The sequence below is a fragment of the Amblyomma americanum genome, chromosome 1, assembly GCF_052857255.1.
Source record: "Amblyomma americanum isolate KBUSLIRL-KWMA chromosome 1, ASM5285725v1, whole genome shotgun sequence".
Classification (NCBI taxonomy): Eukaryota; Metazoa; Arthropoda; class Arachnida; order Ixodida; family Ixodidae; genus Amblyomma; species Amblyomma americanum.
This window is the reverse complement of record NC_135497.1, coordinates 84,084,824-84,106,373: the sequence shown is the minus strand read 5'-3', so window position 1 is coordinate 84,106,373 and position 21,550 is coordinate 84,084,824. Positions and strand designations below refer to the sequence as shown.

The window sequence follows — 21,550 nt, the reverse complement described above, 5'->3', positions numbered from 1 at the left end:
TCGAGGGGCAAGGACGGAAAGTGGTTGTGCTGCTGGACAACTGCAGTGCTCATACTGTCAGCCCGAAGCTAACATCAATTGAACTGATGTTCCTGATGGCCAATACTACAGTAGGCCTGCAGCCGGCGTGATCACCAATTTCAAAGCTTTGTATCGACGGCGCGTGTTGGAGTCGCTAATTTTAGCAATCGGCACGTCAGGGCAGGCCACGGACTTGAAGATCAACCTGCTGAAGGCTGTGCGCTTCGTTTCTGGCACATGGTACGAGGTTAAGGCCTCCACCATAAAAAACTGCTTCAAGAAGGCGGGCTTTGTGCGCCAGGATGAAACCCCCCCCTGACGTGGAAACGGACACGGTGGAAGCTGCGGACATTGCCGAGCTCTGGGAGCACGCCGCAAATGTCGACGAAAGAAATGGTACGTTCATGAAGGAGTTCTTATGCGCAGATAGTGCTGCTATGTTCTGCGAGGAGGTAACCAATGAGGCGATCGCCGAGAATGTGTCGCCACGGCGGAGTGCGGCGTTGTGTGACTGCAGCAGTGATAGCGACGACGAAATTGACACTGGCCCACCTTCGACACCGATGACTACACAAAGTGCGCTGTGTACGATCGAATCACTCATCGACTTTATGCACGCGAAAGGGTTGCTACCAGTGTACGCACAGCAGCTGGATGCAATGCACACTGCAGTAGTGAAACTGCAACTGCCACGCAAGCAAGTGCCCATCTCAAATTACTTTAGCGCACCTAACGCTTGAGGTGCTTGTTAAACGCGACAAATAAACGTGTTGTTTCTCAAATTGTACGTTCTGCAATTACTGTTCTTGAGCGTAAGTGTAAAACTTGAGTCAGGAGCTACAAAGGTATGTCTAGCAGCCATTTTTATGGCAGTCCAGATATAGCGATGATCGATTATAACGATAATTTTATCTGGATTTTTTGATATCGTTATAAGTGGATTGCACTGTATATTGTTTTAAGCATGAAATGCTATTAGCTCCCGCTGTTGGCATGCCGCGGGTGACTTTGGGGGCAGAACGGAAAACAACACTGAACCAAATATTGGTGAAACTTTCAGTTCACACACCCCTCGTACCTACATGCTATGCTGCTGCCGGAGCAGCGAATGAGTCAACAGCAGAGTCTTCATGGTCCCGAGCTGGTAAAAGCCAGCATGCGGCACGAAGGGACCTAAGTTCTACCCTGCAGCCCGAGTTCTGCCACCAGGACTGCGCACAAGCAGTCCTAGTGGCACTTTGATGAGAAGGTAACAGAGCAACGTGATTTGCCGACGTTACGTATTATGAGCGCTGTGACACCGGTCCCATGGCGCCATCCACCAGCACAGCCAGTAACCAGCTCTGGTCATGCAGGTGGCCATACAAAAAAACAGCGAAAAAAGCCAAAAGCGCTGTCACTCGTAAAGTAAACCTTGGGGAAAAGAAGCGGCTGATGCGGGACGCTTACCAAGACTCGAGTGCGGCTACCAGTGTCTATGAGCCATCTTGGAAAGTGGTACACCATTCCCGCAGCACATTTCAAGCTTATATCTACTCTTGACGACGAGATAGTCTGAATATTTTTTGTCAAGTATGATGCAGGAAAGCACACTTGAATTTTCCACAGAGCTCTCGCAGGGGCAAGTCAAGGTGTCACGACAGGGCAAGCAATCATGTAAAAATTCCATGTACTGCATGGTGCATTGGCCCATGCACCTAACAGCAAGCGTGAGAACGATTGGAGGGCCCCTGTCGCTGAGCCAAAAAATGGCCGCGCAGTTTCGGTTTCTGAAGTTTGCCAAGAGCGAGCTCGTGGCAACAGCAGCTTCATTTTGCATAACCAATTTACAGGTTGGATACTGTATGCTGCCTAATAAAGACCTATACATTTCTGTGCACACTATTTATATGGCACTGAGTCAGCCTAGTGTTGTTTATTTCGCTTGCAAAGACCATACACTATGTTGAAAAAAATAAGGGCACCAGCATTTGCCTGTTCATCATTGTTTGAAATACTGGAGGAGATATTTGATATTCGAAGCTATTTTTCTTTCATAATCAATTTGAACTTGAAAATTTTAATCCTAATTCGATTATAAGCATCCCCCTTACGTTCCAAGAGTCCCCCATTTAGAGAAAAAGGTTTGCTCTTTACGTGTACTACTCTAGTCAAACAAAGTAGTATAGTAAAAGCTCGTTAATTCGAACTCGAAGGGGACCGGAAAATTGTTTGATTTAAGCAAAGTTCGAATTATTGAATGGGCACTGGAATGAGCTGTCATTGCGCCCCATCGCTTGAGCTGAATCTGAAGCACTCACATCTCGACTCGTCATCATGAGCTAGGTGCTAATACACATTTGTGGCGGGTGGTTCTGAAAATTAAATTCTGAGAAATAAATTGACTGGCCAGTCATGCGCCTGAAACAAGTACTAGAATGCATTCGCGTGAGCAGCGAGCTTTAATGCTGGAATATGGGATGCTATTTAAGCCCCAAAACATGTTTATTTATGGGGAAGGGTTGTCAAAATTAGAAGTAATCAGTGATGTGCGTTTGCTTGCATCTCTTTTTTTCAGTTTTCATTGGCAGAGAAGTAGCATGCTGCAACATCGAGCACCGACGCTACTTCACATGCCGCAGTCGGACTCATCACAGTCGGCTGTGCTCCCCGCACGTGAGCCCTATGGCATCTGCTGACAGCATGCAGTCTCAATTATATCGGCGTCACTTAAGGGCTCCGTCTCCACACTGCTATCCACATAGCTCGCGGAACCTATAAAAAGCATGACGGCGGCGCCCGAACCGCCATACTCCATTGTGTACACCACGTGATCACGACCCAGTGACCGCGGCACAATGAAAACCTGGAACGGCTTGCGCCGAAGCATCGGCAGCGCAGGCAGGTGCACCAGCAGTGAAAACCTGCTTCAGCAAGCACCGGAGCGCAGGTTCCGCCAGTGTCGTGCGCTCGCCATCTTTTCTTTTCCATTTTTCTACACCTCTAGTAAATTTGCAGCATGTCGTACTTGCTATGGGTCAACTATCTACGAGGAGCAGTGTCAGTCAGGGGCTCCTAGTTCGAATTGACTGTAGCGGATGCTAACTAGTTCGAATTGTTGGGAGTTCCCCCTATTGAAATACACAGGGATGTGATGGGACCCGGGCGTCAGTTCAAATTAACGAGCTTTTACTGTATTGGGAATAAATCATGAGCAAAGATACAGCACCACGTCAAGCGCTGCTACATGAACTGGATGAGGTAGGGAGAGCCTGCAGTTACTGCCAATGGACATTTCAAAATGTGGACGCTTAGGCCAGCATTCCTGAGGAGCTCGTCAGTCATGCTTTCAAGAAATGTTATCATGCTCAACAGTACCGAAGAAGAGTTCCTATGGAAAGATATCTCTGGCAAAGGACTCTCTGATGATGGCACACCCAAAGATAGCGATCACTAAAGCCCTGACTCCAAGGACATTTCCTGGGTGCACACTCTGTGCACCTGCGCACACGCACCTATGCTGGAGTTTGTCTCCGCATTCGCATGGTGTGAGACGCAAGCAGGTGCACACGCGGTGCGTAGATCTGTACACATCAGACATCGGCTTCCATGCTGCCATCATGCGCACGCGTTGGAGGCAGCACAACAACCGCGCGGCTCCCACAAGTGCCAACGGCCAAGGGAGCACGCCAGCACCAGACAGGTAAGATGCATGCTCCTTTTTGACGTGTGGTGTGGGGTGGTGCTGCATGTGCAAGCACGCGGCATGTACGCCTTGCAAGCGTTCATTGCATCACTGAGTCCAACAAAAAATGCAAAGCAAATAAACACTTTCGGTGACCTCCCTTCACTCTCATTATACGCGGCTGAAAACATTTTTTCATCATTGCAATTCCCAAAAAACGCCGCATTATATACAGGGTTTTACAGTAGTTCACATGGTTTGTTACTGAAAGAGCCTGTCGCCGTATCCCTGGACAAGCACTCCATTTCCGGCAATGTAGCTGAGTTGCAGAGCTGCATCGGAGAATCAAAACCTGATTACAATAAAAGCTTGTTAATTCGTAACTTCAAGAGACCCGAAAAAATTTCTAAATTATCCGAGAGTTCGAATTATCGAATAACTCTGAAAACAGGAACTGCTTGCATTTTGGAAATTTATGTATTGAAAGATTGGGCAATGGCGGTGCCTTCTGTTGCGGTACAAATGGAGCGGCAATGACTGCTTTTCACGTTTCCATCAATGCTCTGTTGCCTCACATACTGTTGGGAGCGTTGAAGCAGAACTGCTCCGAAGTTGCAAGCTGCTCCCGCATTCTTCACAGTGCAACACAGTGGAGCTCCTCCGCTACCGCATCACACCCCTCACACTGCTTCACTGAGGGAGGCTTCACTGCACGAATGGAATGTGACGAGTACACAGTTTCGGCGCACAGGAAGAACAGACCACGCAGATGGAAGTGAAGGACACACTCGGCGATGCCAAAGCCGAGAAAAAAAAAAAGAAGGGAGAGAGGTGCAGAAAAACAGCAACATGCCGATCATCCTCTGAAACGTCGGTCGGCTGGCTAATTGAGTAACCGTTGCTCTGGGCCGTTCCAATTTGGAAACTGCCAGTGCATAACTGTACTTAGTTGCTCAGGCAACGTTTTTAACGCAGTCATATTCTTTCGATGCCCTAGAGGTTGTTTCTTTAGATAGGTGTGGGCAAGCATAGATGTATGTAACAAAACAGCAGGTGCCATAGGAAGCCTGAGCCACACAATCACTGAACACTTTAAGGAAGGGGGCAGTGGTTACGACTTTTTTGAAATACAGTTTTTGAAAGCCTCGTTTTATTATTTCCGCTCACTGATATTTTTCCAGTACTTGTTGAATGTTGGTACTTGAAGTTTGCTGAGTAGCCAAATGCTACATCCTATCCAGCTAAGGTAACTGCTCGTGAGGCGTAAAAAAAAAAAAAAGTGTTGTGCGTGCATTCATTGAAGTGCAATGTACAGGGGTTGAACGTTTTGAACTGAGTGTGCTAATGAACATGCACTTACTGTTTTCAAAACTACTCACAATGTGCAGTGCTGTACACTCCCTTTAAGGTGGCGAACCACAATGCCTTAAGGAGCAAATGTCTTGGTATTATCAGAAATGACTGTAGAAAAGATGTGTGAGCATGCTGGGTGGAGCCTTATACATGTTACACGAGAACAGTTATTAAAGTAGCATTTCAAAGAATTTACATACATGCAGAGCATTTATTAACTATGTACATATTGAGGCTAAGGATGGAAAATTAACCAAGACATTATCCTTGTTGAAAACGGCATTGCTTTGCGTTTGCATTTCCACTGCTGCCCACAGCGGCTGCTAATTGTGTTTTTTTTTTTCTCTCATTTTTTCCTGTGCATTCTGCAGCGAGAGCTTCGGAGGTGTCCAGCAGGGCAGCGGCACATCTTGTAATCTGGCTCCTCCTGCCGCATACCTTTTATTATATCCATGAGCAATTACACCCACGTACCTGTCGGTTTCATTCACAACAGCGCGGCTGAGGTTTCCACCGAAAACTGACAAAGTTACTGTGCTTTTGACTTCCTCAAAAACCAGTCTTCTATTTCAAAGCAAAAGCTTTACTGCCTTGTCGAGCCAAGGTCATCAGCGTTGTACATTTGACCTCCAAGTCGAGGGGTGGAGGTGTGTGAGCCACGTGACCTACCACGTGACGCGCAGCCGCTGAGCCGACTGCACCCTCACCAGACTGCTGCCTCACCAGCTGTGTCCGCGTAACAAACCACGTGAATCGCCGTTCGCTTGACAGAAAATAGAGAGAGAGAAACAACATTATTGCCAAGGATTTGTAGATTGTGGGCGACTGTATCTCACTGTGACCCCCTCACAGGGGTGACCTCCAAGAGCCAGTTAACAAGCGCTTTCTCTGCTGTCTTCTCCTGCTTCAATAGCAGTTAATTCCAGCTGTCTTCGAAGGGAGCTAGCAGGAGCGTACGAGGTGAGGCTTGACCTCGCATCCCCAAATTATATGATCTTCGGTTGACGTTGACAGTATGACTTTGCTGACGTTGGCAATCATGCTAAGTATTTAGCTATAGGTAGGGAAGTTTAAGGTGCCAAGCTAGCGGTAGTGACCGAAGAAGAACAGGAGCCTTGACTGGCTAAACGGCGGTTGACTGATGCCGAAAGGCGACAGTGAAGATCTTTGGAGGCAGCTGTTGCTGCTTCTGCCTCCGCCACAGCTTCTGCGACGCACGAAGAGGTTGAGTCTAACCTTGCTTAGCAACACAGCAGAACCACGCATAATAAAAGTTTCGCTTGCATAAACAGGCTTATCCGAGCTCAGCCGCAGCCATTTTTCTCACTGCTACCTTTCGCCCGTTCAGCAGCTAACGAATTTCCCTGTCATATTTCCAGTAGCTCCTCCAGCGATCCTTACCCTGCACATTCTCAAAATTTTATGCTATGAGGAGTTAAGATTACGAGCCCTCTCGGGCACCTAAATGTGGAACTCCTCTCATGCATGTCCGCAGATCTTGCTCCCTGCCCAGTGGATCGGCGAAGTAGCTGCCCCTTGATAGGAAGTGGTGAGTGGACTTTCTGGATGATGAAGCCGGGTAGAGTGCAGAGGTGTTCGAGTGGCGGGTTGAAGCTTCAGACCTCGGACAATGTTATTTTGAGAAATTACACTTATACTCCAGTGCAAGCAGCAATGGCGTAAAGGTAGAGCATTCGCCTCGCGTGCAAGGGGACCGGAGTTCGAATCCTGGTGCCGCGCAATTCTCCACTGGGTTTAAAAAAAAAAAAATCCGCGTGTCGATGGAATTGCATAACCAGGCCTGGAGTGCGGCCTGATCTCGGTGCAAAGAACCGACAACGCACTCTCTCACTAGAGCAGGATTCGGCCACCCTGGTGTAGTATGTGGCCACAACCTTCTATGATCAAACCAATTAACCCTCGGCCCTCAGTCCTAAGCTGCTGCGGAGCAACTGACCGCGGCGGCTATCAGACCTGTGACGCAGCGGAGGGTGCTAAGAATCTCTGGCTCCGGAGAGGCCGCCATTGGAACCTGAACCTGGCAACGTTTAACGCTAGAACTTTATCTAGTGAGGCTAGCCTAGCAGTGCTGTTCAAGGAACTAGCGGGAATTAAATAGGATGTGATAGGGCTTAGCGAAGTTAGAAGGACAGGTGAGGCGTATACAGTACTAAAGGACGAACACATACTGTGCTATCGCGGATTAGAGGACAGACGAGAACTAGGTGTAGGATTCCTCATTAATAAGGATATAGCTGGCAACGTAGAGGAGGTCTATAGTATTAACAAGGGGGTAGCAGCTATAGTAATTAGGCTGAATAGGAGGTACAAGCTGAAAGTGGTGCATGCCTACGCGCCCACATCGAGCCATGATGACCAGACCGTTGAAAGTTTCTATGAGGACGTAGAATCGGTAATGAATAAAGTAAAATCACAGTACACGGTACTGATGGGCGACTTCAATGCGAAGGTGGGCAAGAAGCAGGCTGACGACCACGCGGTAGGTGACTATGGGATAGGTTCTAGAAATAGCAGGGGAGAGTTATTAGCCAAACTCGCCGATAGAAATAATTTACGGATCATGAATACCTTCTTCCACAAACGAGAAAACAGGAAGTGGACCTGGAAGAGCCCCAATGGTGAGACTAAAAATGAAATAGACTTCATACTATGCGATAAACCTCGCATCATTCAGGATATGGCCACCCTCGGAAAGGTGCGTTGTAGCGACCCCAGAACGGTAAGGTCTCGAATTAGCTTAGACTTGAAGAGGGAACGGAAGAAGCTAGTGAACAGGAAGACCATTAACGAGTTAGCCGTAAGAGGGAAAGTACAGGAGTTAAGGATAGCGCTGCAAAACAGATATTCGGCTTTAACTGAGGAAGACGATCTTGATGTTCATACAATGAACGATAATCTGACATCAATAATTACGGAGTGCGCAGTAGAAGTAGGCGGTAGGACAGTTCGACAGGATACCGGAAAGCTATCTCAGGTGACGAAAGATCTGATTAAGAAGTGCCAAAGCATGAGGGCGTCTAACCCTACCGACAGAATAGAACTAACAGAGCTATCAAAGTTAATAAATAAGAGCAAGGTAGCCGACATAAGGTAGTTTAATATGGAGAGAATCGAGCATGCTCTAAAGAACGGAGGTAGCCTAAAAGCAGTGAAGAGAAAACTAGGCATAGGTAAAAACCAGATGTATGCATTAAGGGGAGACACAGGGGTTTGCGGCCAAAAAATGACAAAAAAATCGACTTCTCAAAGTATTTTTTTTCCGAATCTAGACGTCCTCAAGAACCCATACATAAAATATTACAACTCTCTATGAAGTATTTATCGATTTATTGCTCTTCAAAGTCATCTGTGTGGAAGTTTTTCTCGCGAGAACAACTAAAAAAAAAACGGTCAAATTCAAACGCGTACCGCGCAAGAGCCGTGCCGCGGAGCGCAACCATTTTGGTCTCGTTTGAAACGCGAAGCTCTTAGCTATCCGTTTTCGGTAGAAAACAGTCTGTGGATCTGGCAACAGCGGCGCAACAAGCCAGTAAAAAATAAAAAATACTCGTACCGCACTGGCGCTTTCGTGTCACATGTCCTGAATCGCGCCTCCCTATTGGATGTTGAGAAATCGTCAGCTAAAAAGATACAAGAAAACGGCATCGCGTCCGCCTATTTGGATAGAGCTTTTTCGGACGCGCTACGATGGCTGGTGGCAAAAGGAAGTTCCGTACTGCCCATGCATTTGGAAAAAAGAAAAAACGACCGCAATCACGGCCGCCACGGTCGCAGTCACGCGAAATGTTGCCGGATGCACCAGCATCAGAGACCGCCGATACTACGAGCCCTGCCGCGGCGTCGTTGGAAGATGCTGCAACAACCGAAGGAGCCAGGAGAGCCGCCCGTGTAGATACACCGTTTCTGACCGACGCCGATAAAACGGAGCTAGAGCGTCGCGCGACGGAGGCACGGCATGAACTTTCGTCAGTTTCAGGCACTCGGCGAAAGCGATCTCTATTGGGAGCAACGATCGACGATGCGCCCGCGTCGGGAACACCGTTCACGGTGCTAGCCCTAACCTCCGTGAATGAGCTGCTCGAGTGTGTGAAGTGCAATGTGTGCGGCGGTTCCGTGAACATTTCAAAAGGTGGGCTGGAATTTGGGATTGCTGTGAAGCTCTCGCTCAATGGCGAAGTCTGCGGGCAGGTAAAAACTACTTGGAGCTCGCCTAGAGTAGGCACGAATGCGACCTGCAAGCCCTTCGAAGTCAACGTTCTCGCCGTGCGTGCAGCTGCAAGCACGAGAAACGGGCAGACCGCATTGAACGACATTTTCGCCACGCTCAACATTTCCCGGCGGGGTATGCACTGCAAAACATACCAAGGTTATTTGAAGGACAAGCTGAACCCTGCTGCTCTAAACGCTTACACGCAAGTGATGAGGGATTGTGCTGGTGCGGTGAAGCTTGCCTACCAGAACCTGAACTTCGATCACCCAGCAAACATAGCTGTGTTGTTCGATGAAACGTGGCTCACACGGGGCCATTCATCACATGTGTGCGTTGGAACAGTAATAGAACTCTTCACGGGCTATGTTCTAGATTTTGTTGTTTTGTCAAATTTCTGCCAGGGATGCCATTGTGGTCTGAAGGAGGACAATCCCGAATTTGAAGCATGGCAAGCGGAACACAAATGCCAGAAGAACACGTCGAGCAAGACAGGTGAAATGGAAGTTGAAGCAGCCAGGATTCTTTTCAGCCGCTCACTTGAAAAGTATGGGCTGCGCTATGTCACCATACTCTGTAATGGCGACAGCCGCACCTTCAACAATCTACAAGAGGCAAAGGTATACGAATATGTGCAGATACAGAAAGAAGACTGCACCAACCACGTCAGCAAGAGAATAGAGACAGCACTACGTAACCTAGTACATAAAAAAAAAAGAAAACGGACCAAGCCTCAGCGGCAAAGGAAAGCTGACTGGCGAGCTCATTACAAAGCTCACCATGTATTATGGATGGGCTTTGTAAACACACCAGGGTGATATCGAGAAGATGCACAATGCTGTGCTTGCCACTTACCACCATGTTACATCAACGGATGCTGAGCCAAACCATGGTCTCTGCCCTAAAGGCCAGGAATCCTGGTGCAAGTACAACCAGGCTTTGGCAAAGAATGAGCCACCCCCAAAGCATTGCTATAACTTGCCAAAGTATGTCGCAGATGCTCTGCAACCTAATTTTGTCCGCCTCTCCGATAGGAAGCTGCTTGAGCGCTGCCAACGAGGAAAAATGCAGAACTCGAATGAGAGTCTTCACTCTGTCATTTGGTCCCTGGTGCCCAAGACCAAACACGCCTCTTTGTTTGCAGTGAAGTCAGCTGTTGCCGAAGCAGTAACAAGATTCAATGCCGGCAAGGAGTATGCCACCAAAGCTATTTTGCAACAGCTGAGCGTAAATCATGGCACTGCAGCTATTGAAAGGTCAGCTGAGAAGGATCGGCGCCGGCTTGCAACATCCGATGCAAAGCATCTACAAGCAGAAAGGTTCCGCAGCGCTATGAAAAAGCGCACAACTGAAAGTGACTCTGACTACATGCCTGGTGCATTCTAGGGATGAACCCTTGCAGATTCATGGCTGTTATTGGCCATAATAAAGTGTTACTGGGTTCTCAAACTTCTTTTCTTGATTTCTCAAAACTGATTTTTTCGCTACACTGACAGCCCTTGCCCATGATATCTTGAGATCTACTGGTCCGATTTGCATGATTTTTGTTGCATTTGAAAGCTTATAAGATGCTTTGTGCAACCGTACTAAAACAAATACATATTTCTATGCATAAATATAAATTACAATCAATTTATCTGGTTCTAGAAAATTGCATTTTCAGACTGGAAATTTCTAAAAGCTGTAACTTTTTTGGTGATTCATCTAAAATTATGCCTGTGCTATGGTTGCATTCCCTGGTCCTTCTAGAGCATGCACATGTAAAATACAGGTCAATATTTCCACTGCAAGTTGCCATAACTTTGGGCAAGGTGGCCCAACATGACACTTGAAATATCTTGACATCTATATAAGCTAGGTAAAATCTAATTGCATATTTGTTATCAGCAGAGGAAACTACATCAGGTGTAAAAATTTCAACTTCATAACATAAGAAATAAGAAAATAAGGTCACACCACAGTGTCTCCCCTTAAGAGACAAGCAGAGCAATGTCATTAGCAATATGGATAAGATAGTTAACGTAGCCAAAGAGCTCTACACAGATCTGTACAGTAGCCAATGCAATCAGAGCGTTAATGAGAAAGAGAGCAGTGCACAGCAATGCGTCATCCCGCCAGTAACAAAAGATGAAGTAATGAAAGATTCAGGAGCAATGAAAAGGGGAAAAGCAGCTGGGGAGGATCAGATAACAGCAGATCTGTTGAAGGATGGAGAGGACATCGTGCTAGAAAAACTAGCCACCCTGTATACGCAATGCCTTATGACCTCGACTGTACCAGAAGCTTGGAAGAATGCAAACATTATCTTAATTCATAAGAAGGGAGACGCCAAGGACTTGAAAAATTACAGGCCGATCAGCTTACTATCCGTTGCCTACAAAGTATTTACTAAGGCAATCGCTAATAGAGTCAGGGCAACCTTAGACTTTAATCAACCAAATGATCAGGAAGGCTTTCGTAAAGGATATTCCACAATAGATCATATTCACACTATCAATCAGGTGATAGAGAAATGCACAGAATATAACCAACCTCTATCTATAGCTTTCATTGATTACGAGAAAGCATTCGACTCAGTGGAAACCTCAGCAGTCATACAGGCATTGCGTAATCAGGGGGTAGAAGAACCTTATGTCAAAATACTGGAAGATATATATAGCAACTGCAGAGCTACTATAGTCCTCCATAAAGTCAGCAATAAAATTCCAATAAGGAAGGGCGTCAGGCAAGGAGACACGATCTTGCCAATGCTATTCACCGCCTGTTTACAGGAGGTATTCCGAGGCCTGAATTGGGAACAGTTGGGAATAAGAATAAATGGAGAATACCTAAATAATCTGCGATTCGCTGATGACATTGCCTTGCTGAGCCACTCAGGAGGTGAACTGCAAATCATGATCAATGAGTTAGACAAGCAGAGCAGAACGATGGGTCAAAAATTAACATGCAGAAAACCAAGGTAATGTTCAACAGTCTAGCAAGGGAACAACAGTTCACAATTGGCAGCGAGCCTGGAAGTTGTGAAGGAATACGTCTGCTTAGGGCAGGTAGTGACAGCTGATCCGGATCATGAGAGGGAGATAACTAGAAGGATAAGAATGGGGTGGAGTGCATATGGCAAATTCTCGCAGATCATGAGTGGCAGTTTACCAATTTCCCTCAAGAGGAAAGTGTACAACAGCATAATCTTACCGGTACTCACCTACGGGGCAGAAACGAGGACGCTAACGAAAAGAGTTCAGCTTAAGTTAAGGACAACGCAGCGAGCCATGGAAAGAAAAATGATAGGTGTAACGTTAAGAGACCGGAAGCGGGCAGAGTGGGTGAGGGAACAAACGCGGGTTAATGACATCCTAGTCGAAATCAAGACAAAGAAATGGGCTTGGGCAGGGCATGTAATGTGAAGGCAAGATAACCACTGGTCCTTAAGGGTAACGGAGCGGATTCCAAGAGAAAGTAAGCGTAGCAGGGGGCGGCAGAAGGTTAGATGGACGGATGAGATTAAGAAGTTTGCAGGCAAAGGGTGGATGCCGCTGGCAAAAGACAGGATTAATTGGAGAGACATGGGAGAGGCCTTTGCCCTGCAGTGGGTGTAGTAAGGCTGACGATAATGATGATGATGTTCTGGGTTAGAGCAAAACTCATAAAAATGAAACAAACTGAGAAGCGATCTGACTGCTCCTCTAGGAGACGTTTGTTGTGATGTCTGCTGCTGCATGCCACTGTCAGAGGTGCATGGGCTGCAAGCGACTCTGCAGCATGGGACTCAGGTTTGGAGTAGGGACATTTCAACAATCTCTTGCTGCGCAGGCCGCACCTGGATGTGACCTCCCTTCAGGAGCCTGTTCGAATTGACTGATGCAGGACCAGTCGTGTCCTAATTAACGAGCATTTACTGTACAAGCATTATTTCTGGCTTGGTCACCACTATCGGTGAATGCGTTGCACGCACTACTGCATATTTTGAGCATTTAGCTCCACTAGCTGAATATCAAGGGGACTCACAGCAGGTTCAGTGATCTCCTCTCTGTCTCCTGCCTGGATAACTGTGCGCACGAGGGCCTCAATGCCCCCTACGTGACACAGGGTCACTTTGTTGCGGTGGTTGTTGCAGGTCAGGTTGGAAAGGATGCCCGCAGCGCAGGTCACCACGTTGATGTCACCACTTGCCAGCAGCTGGACCAGGCTGGCCAGCAGAGGCTCTAGGCTCTCCTGTTTGAGCGCAGCGTCCGAAAGGTTGCGCAAGGTCCAGAGGCAATTCAGCACCAGCCGCTGGCTCTGATGCCCCAGGTGCATCGACGTGGCCTGCACTCCACCTAAGCACGAAGTCAAACTTTCACACGATAGCCTCAACTGCTGTTCATAGTAATGGCTTGTCCCTGGGAAAATACTTGTAAAGTAAAAGCAGTATGCTGCTAAGTACTTGGCAGTGGGTTGTTGCTCACTGCCAAAAACTAGTCAGAAAGCTACGCACAATTCACTAAGCTATCATTATTCAATATAAGTGATTAACTACCATATATAGAGATGAGGCAGTTGAGACTTCACAGCCCCTTTTCAAGCAGCTCAGCACACTTTAGAATGACAGTGCATGAAAAAAAAAAGCAAAATGTGCCTTTTCACGCAGCCCGGATGCAAATAAGCTGTACAAACAAAGATGACTGCACATGTACCGTATTTACTCGCGTAATTTGTGCCTGCACATAATTTAAGCCGTGGTAAAAACAGCGCAGCGACGACAGACACAGACTTACACAGACACAGACGACGACAGACACGGCTTAAAGATGCACCAACTAGCTAAGTTGTCGGTTCTTCTGCAGCACATAATTTGTGTACCCCCAACTTTGTACCCGAATTTTTTAAAAATTCTACGCAAATATTTAGCGCTCCCTATTACGCAAGCACACCAGCATGCACGCAGGTGTGCACAGGGCGGGCTTGGGAAGATCGGCACGCGAGTGAATGGTGGCAGAAGTCAGTAATTCGTTTGTAAATTGCTTACGGTCAGAAAAAGTCAGTTGCACGCCATTCATCAGGCTCCTTCATGCTGGTGGTTGCTTTCCCATAAGAATGGCTGCGAGAGCAAACTTCCAGTAACCTCTGCAGTGTGCGTCGCGCCAGAATCTGAGCCACTGGCTATTCTGCTAACCTCCAAAGCACACGGGCAGCATGCAAGGATGCTGTTTTGTTGCTTTGCATCTCCATTTGCCTGTCTACTGGCTTTGCAACTGCATCCTTCCGCATTTATTGCTTTGAGGCACGCACACACCGTCATGACTAATGCAGGTGGGGTGGGTGCGGGGGGTAGGCAAGAGGATACCTTTATTTTAGCCAGCAAGGGGCACGAGTTGCGTGGTCGGCTTATACGCAGCAATACACGGCATACATTCCGTGTTATGATATTTGTAGTCATCAGGATGTGTTCATGAAATCTCCGCATAATTTGCACACCCCCTTTTGGGAGCCTTAATTTTAGGAAAGAAAAGTGCACAAATTATGCGAGTAAATACAGTGAATACTTTAACCAAGTCATGGCAGTCTTGGTACACTTCCCTGTTCCCAATCCTTCCAAGTGCACACTTCAGCCTGCAGCCTTAGCAAGAGTCCCACAAAAACCAAGTGGCTGCACTTCATGTTAATGTTTTGGTTTCCACAGATACTGTCAATTTTGAATAGCACAATTTCTGGGGTCCTTGAAAATTACTGCTATCAAGAGTTTGCATATAATTCATCATTTGCACTAGTGCTCCTGCTGCACTTTCAGTTAGGTGCCCCTTAAAATAACTCACATAATGGGACAAAGTCCAAATGTGAACACAAATGTGCTGCAGGAAGTGAGCTGCAACTACTACCAAGATGTTTGGGACGGCCTTGTCTTTCTGGAAGCTCATATCTTGAGCTGGGTCCAATAGTCAAAAGTTGCGGAGCGACCGCACGAGGGGACGTGGCCACTCTGCGCTAGATCCGCACATGCATCTTCCGAAACTAGTCTTCTCTGAGTGCGAACAACCCTTCACTTGCAATTCTCAGTTAAGCATTCTCTTAACCTGGGTCTGCCATGAACTGTAACTTTGTAGAAGGCATTTTTTCTTTCACTCTCTTGCCGAGTCTTTGAAGCACACGCCCCCGAAGCAAATAAGTTTTGGAAGTACACGCCCCTGCCTGTCATGGCCTCGCAACCCGCTATCAGCAGCAAGCAAGGTTGTTGGCTCTCGCTTCCATCTCTCTTTTATATTTCACAAGTTTAGAGTTTCGTTTTGTCCAGGCTGCTGAAACTGCTCACTCCTTGCACGCGATTGCTCTGCCGTCTGATTGCATGCAACTGCGGACTTGGGAAGCGGCTCTTCAGATTCCGACAGTAAAAGAAAAGACTCCTGTGTAATGTGCGCAGAGTGGGACAAAAATTTGTGCCTGGACTCGATGTCCCCAAGCTCTACCACACTGTCCAGTACAGAGAACAGTGGTCTTTTTGTGGTATTCCGTTTAATTCATATTTTTAAAATTCGCAACCCCTGGGAGACATTAAAATGTACATTTGCCGTTATCTACACTGTCTTATGTGAAATATATAAATGAAAATAAATTGTGCTGCTGGTTCAGATATTCTAGACAAAACAACACAGGGGGTGCGCGTCACTCTTGGAAAGACCTGACACTGCAACTGCTAAGTGCACAAAACAGAACACCAAAATGCAGCTAGCACAACAGTCCTGCCCCAGCAGTTCTGCACAAAGCATATGTCTCCCTACCTGCTTCAACGATGGCCGGCTTGTTGCTAGAACACACGGACAACACCTTGAGCACCCTTGATGTGGTCCATAGTAGTTTTTCATAGGTGTAGGAACGCATAATGCGAACCAATTCTGCTGGCCCACCACTAGCCAGAATGATCAGCTGGAAAAAAAATGCATACCCTTTCCATAATGCTTTTCAAGATGCCAACAAAGAAGTCACTACAGTAAAAGCTCATTCATTCGAACTTGAAGGGACCGGAAGAAATGTTCAAATTATCCGAAGTTTGAATTATCGAATCATTTAAAAAAAACTGACACGACCCATTTTCATCATGGCCAATTTTATTGGTTAAAGACTGCACAATGGTCATCTGATTTTGAGATGGGACCAGCATGACAATGATTATTTTTCACATTTCAAACAATGCTTTATTGCGTGCACACTGCCGGGAACGTCAAAGCAAAACAGCTCCAAAATGATAAGACCCCTTGGCATCCTTCACTATGTGACACGGTAGCGATGAAGGCCCCCTCAAGTGGCCATGTTGCGTCACACGTGAGGAGGTGCACAGTTTTGGTGACCTCTCAGTAATGAAAGAATCACGTGGGCAGAAGCAAGGGAAACTCGCAGTGGTGTCAATCAGCATCTGAAAAGGTGCGCAGCTTTGCTCTTTTGGCTGGCTGAAGCATGGATGATAGCCGCCACCGCGAAGCTCAGAAAAGTGAAACTAACTATGGTATTATAATTCAGTTGTCAGACTATTCTCGGCAACGGGGCCATCCATTTTCATCTTACCTGCCGCTCCACGCACACCAAAGATGCGCATAGCTCAGCAGCATGCAATTCAGGTCTGAGTAAAGCTATTCTGAGTATCGCTTGCCGTGCCAGTCATACCTGCACACAGCCTCCGTTCGAATCAGCAAGTGAGAGACCCATTGCGTCCGAAGCCATAGACTTAAATGGGCGTTGACCGGGACCATACTGGCAGTTGGAATTACAGTATACTCGCGATAATTCAAACTCTGATAATTCACTTTCGGTTCATTCAAACAAATTTCAAACTTTTGGTTGGCCAGCTATATTTTCAATGCATTTTAAAGCTGCTTAATTCGTACTGTGGTTTCCCTTAAATTCAGTTAATTCAAACTTTTTGTCTTGCTCCAACGCTTGTAGCAGCAAGTAAAAGAGCGGCGGCTGAGGTCGAATACATCACGTTTGCGGCACCGCACGAGCTGAAAAGTCTGCTCCTACCTCCCGCTGGTCAACTCAGATATGCTCTGAAGGGGGGACCGTGTTGAGGCCTGGTCACCACTCCAAGCAATTGGAGGCGCTCCGTTGCCACATAGTTTCGTTTTCTGAGCTTGGCTACCAGCCCACGGCGATAGCGGCTTTCGGGCATGCATCAGCAAGCCAAGCATAATTGCGTGCCGTTTCGGATGTTGATTGGCATGTCACTGGTCTTTTCTTCTTTTCAGAAGGTGCCACACCATTCCCGCACATATATGCGTTCCCCTCACTTCCATCCACGTGGTTCTTCCTGTGCGCTGAAAATGCACGCTGATCACGAACTGCTCGTTGTTTATGTGGTGAAGCCATCCTCGCGTGGGTGCCACCGCTTAGGAGGCCACGAAAGGCCATATGGTTTGGAGTAATTCTCTTTTGATATTGCCGACAGTGGGCATTTTGTACAGCATGACGGAATTGCAAGAAATCGTTATTGCGGCACAGTTTTTACTCAAAAGCAGGCGACGACCACTGCCTATTCTTTCATCAGTTAAATTTGCTGCGTTGAGTTTTTTTCTTTTTTTTGTAGCCAATTGATGTTTCAATTCAGACGTTTTTTTCATCTCTTGAGGTCCCTCAATATGGTTTTGCCGTTGGTAAACCAGCACATTATTGATGTTTTTTTCAACTGCACAATAAACTGGAGACTTCTAACAGTGCCTTTTACCCGTACTTCATGCTCTTCCTAGAGCTTTTAGCTTCGCTTGCATAAATCAAACTATGTTTAGCCTTGGATCATATTAAGGCGCACTTCCGATAATCCGCCCTTTTCACAAGATGTGGTGCCCTCTGGGAAGTGGCGAAAATTCGTCTGCTACGAATTGAAAACAAACACTGGGAGCCGCGGGTGCGTTCTGGTTCCACGAGGAGCCAGCAGGCGTGCAATGTGTCAAGTGTGTGCTTAACAGCTGCTGCCACCTGTCGCATGCACATGTCACTAACATGAACTGTGCATGTGCAGTAGGAGCAGGCGATTTCATTTTAAACCAGTGGAGATAGAGAAAAGGTGTGCATGCGTAGAGCGGCTTTGTGAAAAAGGCAGATTCAAACTTCTTATAATCCAAACAGAAATCAAGGGTTCATTGAATCTTGAATTAATGAGAGTATACTGTATGCAGAATGCTGAATTAACTATCTTTTACTGTAACAACATAGCTTCGCATGCAGATAATATGGACAAGCATGCGATGAGCGACAGAGAAAAGTGTTTTGGTGGCGCTTCTTTTTTTCTCTTAGCAAGCACTGAAAGATATAGGAGGCACTGAGCAAAAGCACAACTGCGGCGATCAATTACAAATACCTAAACTACAACTGCGTTGTGCACACCACGTTATTATAGGCCCAGCGACCACGAAACAATGAAAACCTGCAACTGCTTGCACCGGAGCATTGAGAGCGTGGGCAGCGCCCGCTGCAAACTCTTGCTGCACGTGGTTTCAGTACAGCATACTTCCTCCAGGATGGCAACGCGGTGCGAGCGCATATGCCAAAGCCGGTCTACGCATACTTGCAGCAACAGATGTGAGCAGGTGTAAGTGCGGCGCCCAGATCTGTACCTGCCAGGTGTCTGTGGCCGCCCCTACCCGTGGTGCACACACGCCATAATTGACATGGTGGCGTGCATCATTAGAGAGATTTAGCACAGTGAGATACGCCTCCATGCGACGCCAGTGTGCACGCATTGACTGGACCCAATGGGGCAGGTGCGCAAACAGCTGGCCGGCACTTGACGACTTCTGGTGTCCTTAGGCTAGCTGTGCATGAGCAGTGGCTACCCACGGAGGCGGATCATGCTATGCTAAATCTCTCTAATAGGAGGATGCGTGGCTCCCATGACTTCCGTGGACAGAGTCTGAGCTGACTGCAGCCCTAGACCCTCTTCTCTGCATGAAATTTGCTAAGCAAGCACAATGGCGCGAGGACAAAGGGGAGCTAGCGCAAGACAAGAAAATGGGTGTCCCTTTCCGATGCCAGACACTGAGTGGCACTGGTCGTGCGGTGCGTATGCATAGCTGATGTCATGGAGTCACCACTTAAAAAGCACAGAAAGTCGACACAGCTTCAATGAGCCAGACGCAGCCTCAATGCATTCTTTTTTTTCTGTAATGGCCTTGAGTATTCAAAAACTACACGATTTTGAAAATGCCTACTGTGCTAGTGCAATCTTTCTTGTATGCGAGAAGTATTTAAAATATTTGCTTCGAAATTTCGAAGAAAGTTACTATTCACTTCAAAGCAAAAAGCCACCAATGTAAATGTCTAAATGTAAGGCATGGTACACCAGGCAACCCTCCAAAGAAAATACAGCAAGACGAAATATAACAGTTTTTCAGCTTACTTTGTATGTGCTGCCAGCTTGTCAAGTGCACTTCGGTTACTTCACTTTACCACTAGTAAGTAAGTAGTAATGTGGTTTTATTAAAATAATATTAAAAAGGAAGGAAAAGACTTTTGCTAGCCCTGGCATCTGCCATCGATACTGAAGCACCTGAGCTGGGGCAGCGGCAATAAAGGATAGCAGGCAGAATGGAGAAATGAAATGAAAGAGGTGAGGGGACAGGAAGAGAGGATAGGGGGAGAGGTAATATACACGAACTATTTACACAATAAGAAATGTGTACAGATTGTGCGCATGATTAGTTCATGTGAGCAATTACGACTATCTCCTAAGCTTCACATTAGGATATAGTACAGTTGAATCTCGATGATACAATCACAGCAGACACGAATTTGAAAAATTCTAATGCATTTTGAACAATTTCACATTTTCAAAACACACTCCCAGCTCCACTACGGATATGAATGCACGAGCTATGGCCGTGCCCTCGAACATGAAGTACTTCTCAAACATCGCCAATCTCGCAATAACATGTCGCGTTGTACGCACAGCGAGCGATTGACAACTGTACCGGTGAGCAGTGCTACCCAGTCCACACATCATCAATGTCACAACTGCCAGTCTCATGGCAGCAATAGAGGCACTGATGTGAATTATTTTCCAGTGCCTCTGCATATGGATTTTGTTTTGGATAATACGCATATTTTTTGCAACCCTGTGAGATTTACATCACTGAGATGCACAGGTGTTGGCATTGAAAGCACACATCTGTAGCGATATTGTATAAACAAAGAATCTAGGACCACTGCCACATAACATTCTGTTACACAATCAGTGAAGCGGCCAACCTCTTCACAATGGACACAATTAAGGGGGGATGCAGTGTTCGGAGGTGAAAGGTTATTTTTTGGTGTGGAGCAACGAAATTTGGCATGCTTAAATGCAAAATTTCATGAAATATCTGAAGTAGTTGCGACATTATCAATTTTGATACGCTTCATTGCTATACTGAACTTGCAGAAAGCCTGGCGTAACAACAAAACATGGCAAGACCCTGCAGTCACTCGCTTTAGTCAAAGAAATGGTTGATGTAGTGACATTATCCAAATATTTTTAGCTGCCTGATTTTTTTCTACACAATGTTATATCCACGCATGCATAATGCACTCATTATTGCCATGTCAAATTAATGAGAGTGAAAATGTAATTCAGAAATGATCAAGGAACACGACAAGAAACTGCATCAAGATAACTATCATCTACATGAAGATTTCAGCTAAATTTTTGCTACCTACGGTAACAAAAACTTTTAAAGTCACTTCTGGGCTGTTTTCGGGGTGAATTTTTCGGAATATAATTAGAAAGACCTTATAGATATAAAAATCCGGTGTTTTCTAAAATTTGTCCCTCCCTCTTGATTTAATTCAAAACCCGTATTCATGGTATATATCCTAGGCACAACTGCAGGTAACATGTGCAGGCTATCCCAAGAAAAAATGCATCTGTAGTTGCAGTAAGGTTTTCAAAAAGTGTTGTAATGTTCCGACTAATTAGTATGAGTACCTTGCCAGCTATAACAGCAAACTATAACTCCAGCAAAAGCGGTTTTTCGTGTGCATGACTAGTACCCAGGACAACAGTCAGTCACCAGAATGCAGTTTTGTTACTAAATTTTATAGCGACAGAAAATTAGTCTGAGCAAGGCAGAAATTAAACTGAAAAGAGTCCCCGTGAATTGGGGGTCAAAGTTCTATGCAGTTTAGTGCAGTCACTGCATTCAAGATGTATACATCTAATAGAGGCCTTTCACACCACGTTTGCAGCAATGCAATCCTAATTCCAAGGTTGCTGAACCCAAGCAGAAATAAGCCACTTTATATTGGGTATATGAACACGTATCAGGGAAATGGTTAAATTTAGTTCA

At 46.3% G+C, this 21,550-nt stretch overlaps 1 protein-coding gene and 1 pseudogene across 1 annotated transcript in view; one reads left to right on the top strand and one right to left on the bottom strand.

Annotated features, from left to right (window-relative positions):
• The window catches only part of arm (armadillo), a 60,520-nt gene that overhangs the window by 22,363 nt on the left and 16,607 nt on the right, over nucleotides 1-21,550 (bottom strand). The window contains exons 8-9 of the mRNA XM_077646061.1: nucleotides 16,019-16,163; nucleotides 13,272-13,582 (exon numbers count right to left, since the gene is read on the bottom strand). Of these exons, the coding sequence (XP_077502187.1) occupies nucleotides 13,272-13,582; nucleotides 16,019-16,163 (456 nt within the window). The remainder of the gene's footprint in view (nucleotides 1-13,271; nucleotides 13,583-16,018; nucleotides 16,164-21,550) is intronic.
• On the top strand, nucleotides 8,747-10,820 carry LOC144116043 (uncharacterized; annotated as a pseudogene).